Here is an 11204-nt window from a genome sequence, read left to right on the forward strand (position 1 = left end):
AGTAGATTATGGAATCTTTGTTCCAAATAGCCTTAAAAGGTTAAATGTAAACATGTCTATATATACCCAGAATATATTACCAATAAAACTCAATTCAGAAACTTCCGATATGAAAGCATTGCACAATTTACCTGCAAGGCCTCCCGTTGCAGCAGATATTCCAAAATGCCCTTGTGTGGGAATAATCATATTTTCTACCTTGGCACAAAATTCATAATCATTTTTATCAGGTGTAAAGCCATTATTGATCATTACCTGGAAAGACATACTACAGTTATAGCTTTTACAATGGACATTGTAAAATGAATTTCAGTTACTCAGTTTTAGGACCAATAATATTCAGACTTGCTTCTTTCACTACAGACAGGGTGATTTTAAATAAACCCCACTTAGTATCATTCCTCAATAAAATATTTCACTTCAAATTTTTTTGCCTATTATGTGTCAGAGACTAAGGAAGAGAAAAATTTGATAATTTTCCATAAAAATCTTTCCAAAATCAAATATGGTACATCTGCTCTTGAAGAGTTTTAAGGAACCATGATTACTCTCTCTGAATAGTTCATAGGGAAGAGAGATTACATCTGCTCTCAAATTCTAGTGAAAGAGCTAGAACCATTAGGTTAAATTTGTAATTTTAGCTACAGCTGCTTGAGAATTCAACAGACTGCCTTAACAAATCCCCTTCATTAAATTCATGGAGCACATGGATTGTCGTAGGTTAGCAGAGATACCAGAAGTGATGGAAATCATACTGACACAACGGACAAAAAAATGAAAACACTAAAAAGACACTTGAGTTTTTATTTTGCAGGATATACATTGGAATTTATGACCCTGATTTCTTAAGAGAATCTTGCAATTCTGAGAAAGCACAAGAATCTACATGATGCACGAATACTCTTCTCATTATCCTAGACAAGTTGTGGTCAGCCTCTACAACACCTTCCATTTCTAACAACCCAGTCGCTAGCTGACTCTGTGACTCCTTGAGATACAGAGCGGATGCACAAAGAACAAGCCCATAGCCCTGGAGCAAGAGCATTTTATCATTACTTCCACAGTCAAAGTGGATAGTTAAGATTAGGCCTTATGGCTGAAATGTTGGTAGAACTCTGTCCAAATTTTCAGCAAAAAATAAAATGCCTATCAATACAAAGGTTAATCTCTATATGATGTAGGATGGAAACTAATTTCTAAAGATCACCTGCAATTCACTTAACTATTAATATTTGTTTCTTCAGATTAGAAATGTTCCTATTTCAGTTTACATCACTTACAACTGATCCTCCTCTACAGAGTCAAATCAGAACCAATAACTAGTGGGATAACTGCCTTTAAGGGTTAAAAAGATGCTTAGTAAATCACATTCTAATTTCGACACTAAGAACTTTAACTGTTCAATACTTTTCTCTTTTGCACTTAGCTAACTGAAAATCTCTCAGGAATTTTTACTATCTAATTACAATATTTTTAATTGGGAGAAATGTTAGTCTTACAAAGCACATGTAAAGCATGTCCACTGATTTAGGTCAGTAACACTTGTTTATGAGACCACTGACGACTTTCCTTATTCACCTGTAGTTTCAACCCACTGTTAAGTGCATTTTAAAAATACATAGTATAAACTCTCTTGCTTTGACCATATTTCTTCCAATAGCAGGGTCTTGCTTTCAACCTCTGTTTTTCCTTTCAACATGAAAACAACTCAGACAAGCTAAGAGTACAAACATCAGTTATAAACATTTCTGCAGTACCTAATGTGAGCACAACATTAGGAACCAGGAGCATTATGATACAATGTGTACCCTGAGGTTACAACCACACTGACAGAAAAGACCTATAAACACATACTTCCTAGCCATTTGAGACAACATATTATAAAGGCCAAAGAAAGTATTAGAGAGAAAAAAATAGAATAGTTCAGGAGAAAGATCATTATGAGCTGACTTTTGGGAAATTAGATGGAAAATGAACCTGGAGCAGAATGTTCAAAAGACTCTGTCAAGGAGAGAGGCAAAGGGAGAGTATCACAAGGGACAACAGTCTGAGCAAACACAAACTGGACAGAACCGTTATGCGGCATTTAATGTGTGCACTCACACCACCTGCTCCACAGTCATTCATAGATATTAGGCAACAAAGAATACCAAGGCCAAGTAAATCTGAAGAATGTGGGCTTACTAAAGGCTCACTTATCCTTCATAGGGAAATCTTTAATATGCTAATACCCACAATAGTGCCCATCTTATCTGATTATGGAGCCCTTTTTTGAGAGTGCATTTTGCAGGCTATTATTTGGGGAAATGCTGGGGGATGCCTCATTGTATGCAGCTGCCCTATGACCTGTGAACTTGTGTGTATCTCTGCTCACTGTGGTTGTAGTCTGGGCTTTGCCATACGGAGGTAAGCATGACTTACTGACCATCCTAATGAAACTATACAGGATGAATAATAATTATATGAACTCAAACCCAAGTCAATCAGACTAGATACCTCCTTTGTTACGAAACTTCTAAATTAGCTTAGAATTCAACACTGACTCAATATGAAGTTTGCTGAAGAAATATCTTTTCCAGACTGCCATAGATAGTAGTGGAAGGCTAACTCATGACTTAGGAGAAAAAAATTCACAAGGACATTTTTTATTTTTATGCTCTGTTCCAAACACTGGTATCTTCAGAAGCAAAGTTTACAATGCATTAGTGATGTTAGGTTATTTCAACAGCCACCTGTACATTACCCTAAATTCAATTTATCTACAACTGAACTCATGACCTGCTCTCACTTCCCAGATCCCCCAAACAAATAAATACAAACCAGCGCTCCTATTCTGCTAGTGAACTGTACCAGCTGGCTGTCCAACTGGGCAGAAATTCAGGAACTCTCACTCCCAAACCCCACCAATGTTCATTACTTCTTTATCATTCCTCTGTTATCACTTCTGACTTCAGACCACAAGTGGGGTCTGCAGCTATGATGGAAATGGGATCGATCACAGTCTTGTTGGTTATTTACTATAACACTGTCCAAGCTACTTACAATCTCCTACATTCAATTTTCCTGTGCTCAAAATGGAGCGACCTACCCAATAGCGTTATCTGAAAACTGCACATAACGTACAAAGCACAAGGTGTGGTACTTTAAGAGGCAAGGAGTCTAAATCATCTTACCCTTTGTTCCTTTCTGAATACCTTTATTTTTCTTTATTTATTTTTTTGTCTTTTCTGAGACAGGGTCTCGCTATGCAGTTCAGGCTGGCCTTGAACTCACTTTGTAGCCCACGCTGGCCTCGAACTTGCAACAATCCTCCTGCCTCAGCCTCCCGAGTGCTGGGATTACAGGAATGCGCTACCACACCTGGCTTCGTGAATACCTTTATGAGAATGCTGGACCTAAGTCATTTTTCAAAATTACAAATCAGACAATTTCACTTCTTATTTAAGACTCTGAACTTTCTTATAAGTTCCTTATAGGATAAACTACAGCATATGCCGCACAATGCCTGTTACTGCCATCCTTTCAATCGCACTTCCCCCGGCCCTCTATATCCTCAAGCCATACCAAACTACTTGCTTTTGTCAAGTATCTCAATTTCTTCAAGGCTCTTTGCCTGCTTTTTGTGCTTAGAAAACACACACATACACACACACACACACACACACACACACCCTCTTCCCTACTCGTAGACTTCATGATCCATGCTTTAAAGTGCAGCTCAACTCTGAGAATGTATTCCTGACCTTTGTCCACTCTGACCTACAGGGTTACAGGATTTCAACCCCATGATTCCTTTAATGGTGACTGTTTTGTAGTTTTTGTCATACAGCATAATAATTCTACACATCTCCCTCACTAGAATAGAAGCTTTCTAAGGAAAATGACCTTTGTCTTAGTCATGTCTGTATGCAGCTGTGGCTGTGTATATAACAAGTGCCACAGTGGGATGCTTAAACATTTGCTGACCTACCAGCAAGGTTTTGCAATAGATGCCTATGTAAGCCAGGCTTTGGTGACTATGTAAAAAATATCCACATATCAAGAATTCAAAAAGAAAAGTCATGCTAGAATATTGTTCATTTAATTACTGTTACTTACTGTCAGTGTTTTCTGGTAATATATAATCTTTGCCCGGACAGGATAGGGTTTATTACGAAAATCTCTCTGGCAACTTGCTAAAGCTTGACTGGCACCATCACTACAGTAAACGAGAATGAAAATCAAATAAGAAACTTAGAAAACTTTCCAATATTTAAAAAATTCAAGAGAATTAAAATAATATCAAGTTATGATAAAGTCCTGAGGTACTTCAAGTTATTTATTCAGAAGACAAAAGGTTTTCCTTACAAAACCTTAAATAGGAAGTAAAATTCTCTTAGAAGTCCAATGCTACTATGTGTTGGAGAGGAGGGAAGGATAAACTACTGTACGTGAGAGTTCTAGCACAGCAGTCCTCTAGTCCACAGCAGAAGCTTAATCCCTCCTGCAGCTTCTAAAAATGCAGGTTTGAACTAGACATGATGGCAGACATCTGTAACTCCAATACTCTGATAGGCTGAGGCAGCAGGATCACACGTTCAAGCCCAGTCTTGGTAATGAAGCAGCTTAGTGAGACCCTGTCTCATAATAAAAAAAAATGGCTAGGAATGTAGCTCAGTATGAAGGTCCTAGGCTTAATCTCCAGTATTGAAAAAAAAAAGCCCACAGCTATTACCCTGAAATCAACTGAGGCAGAATCAAAAGGAGAGGGCCCAGGCACCTCCAATTCAAAGTTCCACAGGAAGTTGTGATCAATTACCAGGGTTGAAGATCATTAAGGTAGGAAATAATAAAATGAAGCATGGGCATTAATTTTTCATTTTTAGGCTGAATAAAAATGTTCATTGGTTAAAATTCCTCCACAATCAATATGAAAAATAAAAAATGTACCTATCTTATTCATGTTTCTTATAAATACACTCAACACTTGAAAGTTTTGTAAGCCACTGAGAATCTTCACGTTAAGCAAAGTAAAGTTGACTAAGGTGGTAGAAGTGTTTGTTAGTTCAGTGAAAGCTAAACTTCAGTTTTGAAAGATTTCTCACTTAATAATGAAAAAGCATGACTAACTGGCATTGCCCAAAGCCAGGGACAAGCTATAAACCTTCAAATGTATTATAATTTTAGATTAAACATTTTATGGTTGAACTCTGAGGTGACTGACAGAAACAGCTTTAAGATATAACCAAATAAGACTTTTTTGTTTTCCAGTACTGGGAATCGAACTCATGACCTTACACTTGCCAGGCAGGCGCTGTGCTGCTGAGCTAAATCCCCAGCCCCAAATAGGTTTTTTTTTTTTTTGCGGTACCAGGGATTAAACTCACGACCTCGCGCTTGCCAGGTAGGCGCTTACGCCACTGAGCTATATCCCTAGGCCCTGATATAACCAAATAAAAGAAGAGTTTTTTACTACCTACCAAATCACATTTCAAGAAAAAGAATAATCTTACTCATTTGGAAAGTGTTCGGATGTGAAATAATATATTTCATGAGATTTTCAAAGAGAAGCTGAAATGAGAATAAAGTAAAAATTATATACTTACTTTTGGTGGTCATAGTGGATTTGTCCATTGTTGCCTATGATTACTATAGCAGGATTATTTTTCTGAAAATTAAGAGAATATATTTGTTTTAAAGTCTACAGTCAAAAATTCTAGATTATTCTCAACGTCCAGTGAGGTCTGTTGTACTCTTAAGTGTTTAGGAGTGTTTTAATTTTAAAATAGCATGGCCTTGGATTCAAAGAGTTATTAGAAGGTAATTAAATTGCTAATAGTGATCTCTGAAAATCAGTATAGAAACAACCAGCCACAGGGAAGAACATCTTAAGGCTGCTAACCTACAAGTTGATGTGTCCAGTATGTAAGCACATTTTCCTTAATTATCTTTGATCATTGGCCTGATCAAGAAGAGTGGTTAATATACAAAGAGTAAATGTATGAGCTAGCAGTAGTCATGCACTTGAATACCATCTTGAAAACAAACTGCTAGTCTTCTAAACACCATTGGTTTCATTGCCCACATCTAAAGACCCATGGTTACACATAAGTACTGTACACATACAGGACTATGGGGAAGGAATCACTGTAAAGTCCTCAGAGTTAGGGTTTCATTACAATTTCCAGTTGAAAAATCATTCCTGCATAGCTCTTAGCTGCTAAATGGTCTGCTGCACCTAGACTACTCATGCTTAAAGTATCACATGGCGAGTTCTCCATTATTAAGCTCACGAAAGCGTCAGATAAGCTCTACTTCTCATAGCCTAACTTTGCCAGCAGGTATACTAAAGTAGGTAACAGTTCTGACAATAAATATACCTTTCCATCATTGTCAAAAGAATCAAAAAATATTCCAACACCATTCCACATATCAGCCGATCCAAAGACAGGACCTTCCAAGCCTTGATTTTCTGTATACCAAACTGCCTGAAAATACACAACGTAACAGAGAACAGTTAGAGGCTACCAGTATGTGCATTTATATTCATTTTCTAAGTACAAAGAATGGTCATACCAGCCCATCAGCTCCAATTCGACCTCTTCCAGTCACTCGAAATGTCACCTCTACTTCCCAGTTTTCAAATGCTGCCTTTGCCTTTGTCCACACTGACCCTCTTTGGCTTTTCAAAGATGGTGCTATTCGAATTTGATCTGAACTTGGAATAGCATCTACAATTGAAATCAGAGAAGAAAAGCTTGAGTTATAATTAAGTAAAATTCAACACATCATCTCCAAACTTCTATATATACTTACAAAAATCAAATTTTAACTGAGTAATCTATATAAAAATTTTGTTAGAAAATTTCATATTGACAGTGGAATATCTTTGCCAATTTTTTTAAAATTGGAAAATAAATTTATAACCATACACCAAAAATTCCAGAGGTAATGGGGAGAAGAAAGAAATGATGATTTAAAAGGCAAACTATTTGATTCTCACAGTATCTCTTACAAATACCTCAAAAATTTGCATATTACTTAAAAAAAAACCTTGCAGTTTATTTTATCAGTTTACAAATGTTAGAAAGTTTTCAAACATTATGAAAAGAACGTACCACTAGGAATCAAGAGACTTGTTCCTAGTCTCAGTTCAGCTGTGACTTTGAACAAATAATTCTCTTACTCTGTTGGTTTCACCATATGTTCACCTGTAAAATGAAGGGGCTGGGCTTGATCACTTCTACAAACATGCCAAAAGTTATATGCAAAGTATTTTGCATATATACATTTTTCTAGGGAGAGGGCCAAATGAATTTCAACAAGTAGTTTTTCAGCACTGGCAGACTGGCAGCAACAATACTGATCTCCAAAACAGTGGTTTTCATCTCCAGGCTCTTTTCAACTCCCAGTTTAGGCAAGTTATCCCATTTCTCTAACAACTTCACAGGTATATAAATGCTTACATGAGTGTATATGTAGGCATATCTTGGAGATATTGCTGGTTTAGTTCCCAACCAGTGCAATAAAGCAAGTCACACAAATCTTTTGGTTTCTCAGTACACAAGAAAGTTATACTTACACTATACTGTAGCCTACTGAGTATACAAGAGCAGTATGTACTTACCCTAATTTAAAAAATACTGTATTGCTAAAAAAGCTGACAATCATCTGAGCTATTGAAAAACAGTGACAATACATGTATGGAATACAAGGTTGTCACAAACCTTTGATTTGTTAAAAAAAATTCAGGCCAGGCATGGCAGCACATGCCTGTAATCCAAGCACTCGGGAGGCTGAGGCAGGAGGATCATTGTGAGTTTGAGGCCAGCCTGGGCTACAAAGTGAGCTCAAAGCAAGCCTGAACTGCATAGCAAGACGCCATCTCAAAAAAAAGACAAAAAAAAATCACTATCTAGAGCTGCAATAAATGGATATATAATTTTAAAAAGTTATGTTTATAAATGTTTTAATAATTATTATGTTAGATAATTATTAAAGCACCTATCAGATAGGCCTGAAATTGGAGTAATTCTAGCATACTCTCTCAGATATTAACCATTCTGATATTTATGCTGGGAAATAAAAATAAAACAACTATAAAATCATTCTACACATAGGAAAAATTGACAGAAAAGTTGAGATACTTTACTATGGTCACTCACCATCGCCATCACTTTCAGACAAACATTGCAGGGAAGGCATCGAAAAAATATTGGACAGAGAACCAAAAGTGCTGGGTTTGAGTTTAACTGTTTTGATAGGAACTATGCAACTCTTCCGAAGAACCTTAACATTTCTGAACATCAGTTTTACCCACCTTGCCTACTAAGATACAAGAGATAACACCCACCTTACCTAGGAAGGATCAAATTGGAGAATAAAGCTGAAAGAGCTTTGACAGCTGCTATAAAGTTACAAATTATCATTTTTTTTTTTTTTTTTTTTTACCCTGTGGACCTAAAGATATGTGCTGACAGTACATACAACAGGACATTAGAGTTAACAAAGAAATACCACATATTTTATCTAAAGTTGGGACTCAAAACAAAGGACTGTGTTTAAACTGGAGCCTATACTTCTCTATTTTTTTGTTTGTTTTAAATAATGGTATTAGAAGATAAATGAAAAGAGAAAGAAAAAGAACAACAGCATGAAGAGAACAATGAGACTGTGAAATAACCAAGGGATACCCATAACAGTGATCTGTGGAGACAGTAGATATATAACTCATGGCTAAAATACTAATTTCTTTATTTAAAATTCAGTCAAGCCACATATTCAAATTCACTAAGGTGCATTATCTTGATTTTTTTTTTTTTTTTTTGCAGCAAGACTAGGTTGTGGCTCTATAAACAAAGTCAAGGTAAGTTCATGAGCATTCCTAATTTGCTGACGTATGCATGAGTGTGAGAAGGAGAAGCAGACAGGCAATGTAGAGGTGCAGAAGTGAAAAAGTGTGAACAAATTCATCATCACAACCGAAAAATTTATCATCATTCCAAAGAGAAAAACAAAAACAGATCCAAAAATTTGTGCTTGGTATCATCTGTATGATCTTTGTGTACTAAGAACGTTATCTTGATAAGAAGTGACTACTGGGCTCATAACAAATAACTACTGAGTAACAACATAATTACACTCTGCCTCACATACTTAATGACTTAAGTCATTAAATCAAATTGAAATTGGCCCCTATAATTAGGCATCAATTTGAGGGAAATAGCCCTTCAAGAAAATGTGCTTCCTGTCTAGGAATTACTTTCTAGAAATAAAACCATTTTGTTGAACATAAGACAATCTAAAATGACTGTATATAAGCTTTATATATTGTTTAATCGTACACAAAGATGGAATTCATATTGCCAGAGCTGCTCCTGTCATAGAAAGGCATTTGTCACTCGTTTTAAAGGGTGCATCTGATGGTTGGTCACTTAACAGTTTATGACATGCAAACGCTGTGGCTGATTCCTTAGTCAGCAGTGACACATCAGCACAAACAGGGCAGATACCTTTGCTTTCACAAACACAAATGCTCTAGCAAGTTTGTTATCTTTAAGAGTCCCAAACACAGAATGAATAAAACTGGAAGCAGAAATTATTTCGATTGCCAAAAGCTGGTTCTTAAAAAAGGAAGATACTGTATAATGCTCATGCTCTTAGCCTCTAATTCAGAAACACCATCCAAAACCATATCCCTCTACTAAGTAAAAGCCTGAGGGTGACCGTAAAGTTACATAATGTAAAGATCAATGACCAAGCCAAGTTTCTGCGAGAGGTTTTTTAAAAGGTGTAGTTCCCAGAGCCTAATAGAGAATGTCTTCTGATATATAAAGACTTAAAAATTACTCTAAGACCAATTTGTGCCATCTCCGGGTCCTCTGAGGGCACCGGGCACAAACTTGAGCATTAATCATCGCTAACACTGGAGGAAAAAAAAAAAAAAAGCAGGAGAAAGGAGGCTGTTGCAACATGTCTCAGGTTGGGATGGCTGGGGAACGTGTCCCCTAGAGACGTGGCGTCAGGGTGAAACGTGACACCTAGAAGCGAGAGGGGGTGTTGGGAAGCATAGGAAGTAAGAAAATACCTCTAGATCAAATGCAGACCACCGACAAGATCAAAGAAGTAAGGACAGCAGGGGACGAGGGACAGAAGGGGTAGAAACTCTCAGCGACGGGCAGGGAAACTTGCGGGCCAGAGGGACCCGCAGGAGGAGCTGCCCAGGGTCCCCGCCACAGCACATATGGTGTGCAGCGGCTGGAACCGGGCCTCGGCACACCAGCGCGAAGGTGAAAGGCGGAGAGACAAGTTGGGGACCCGCGCCCCCCGCCCCCTACCCCGGCTTACTCCCCGCGTGGGCCCAGAAGGGCACGTTCCCATCGCTCTGCACTAGGTGCGGCCCCTTGAAGCTGTATTTGTATTCGAAACGGCGATGCAGCACCGCGGCCGGGGTGCCCGGGGAGCCGGCAGTCGCGGGGTCGCCTCCCGTGCCATCGCCCCCGACGAAGTGACTGAGCAGCAGAAGCAAGGTGCACGAAAGCTGCCGAGCTCTGGCCCTGGGACCACTTCGCCTGGATCCCGCCATCTTGGACTGCGGGCGCGGAGGCCGGCGGGAGAGGGAGGGGCGCGGCAGGCTGCGGACAGCCAACAGGGCGCTCTCTGATTGGTGGAGCCCGGAAGACCCCCTAGGGCAAGGGGTGAGTCCCGCCCCCGGTTTCTGCCCTCCTGGTTGCTAGTTCCGAGCCTCTGTGGGCGGGGCCAGGGGAGGGGCGGAGCCCCGAGGAGGGGCGGGGGCGGGAGCCGGTGCGGTCCGCTAGCTGTGAGGGTCTAGGAAGCGGATTACAACTTTCCCTGTGGCTGGGCGAATAGGAGTCGCAGACTGATGTTTACCTGCGCGAGGCTTTCTCCTGTCGCCTACGCTACCTTAAAGGAGCTGAATTTTGCGGATTCAACCTGTAATAAGCCGGTATTAGAAGAAAGGCATTCTTTTTCTTCTGACACCGATTATTCAGTGGCTGATTTTCATTGTGTGACCTTTTCAGAAACACAGTATAAGCGTGAATAATAATCGTCCCAGCCCACTAACAGCATCTCAGAAGAGCCCTAGGGTCTTTCAGTTGGTTGAAAGGGGATAGGAGTGTTTCTGTGAAGCTGCCAATCTTCACTTCTCAAATATGAACTCTAAGGACTTTCCAAATTTTTGGAACCATAGCAATAGTGCACTC

General features: G+C 39.0%; 1 protein-coding gene across 2 annotated transcripts in view; it reads right to left on the bottom strand.

The window, feature by feature from the left end:
• Lman1 (lectin, mannose-binding, 1) overlaps positions 1-10613 on the bottom strand; it is a 30234-nt gene extending 19621 nt beyond the window's left edge. For both annotated transcript variants that reach the window (XM_005373001.2, XM_013511080.1), the window contains exons 1-6: positions 10327-10613; positions 6556-6710; positions 6360-6467; positions 5586-5647; positions 4099-4198; positions 132-255 (exon numbers count right to left, since the gene is read on the bottom strand). In XM_005373001.2, the coding sequence (XP_005373058.1) occupies positions 132-255; positions 4099-4198; positions 5586-5647; positions 6360-6467; positions 6556-6710; positions 10327-10564 (787 nt within the window). In that variant the 5' untranslated portion in view covers positions 10565-10613. The remainder of the gene's footprint in view (positions 1-131; positions 256-4098; positions 4199-5585; positions 5648-6359; positions 6468-6555; positions 6711-10326) is intronic.
• Positions 10614-11204: the final 591 nt, after the last annotated feature.

The sequence above is a fragment of the Chinchilla lanigera genome, unplaced genomic scaffold, assembly GCF_000276665.1.
Source record: "Chinchilla lanigera isolate Chin_1 unplaced genomic scaffold, ChiLan1.0 scaffold00001, whole genome shotgun sequence".
Taxonomy (NCBI): Eukaryota; Metazoa; Chordata; class Mammalia; order Rodentia; family Chinchillidae; genus Chinchilla; species Chinchilla lanigera.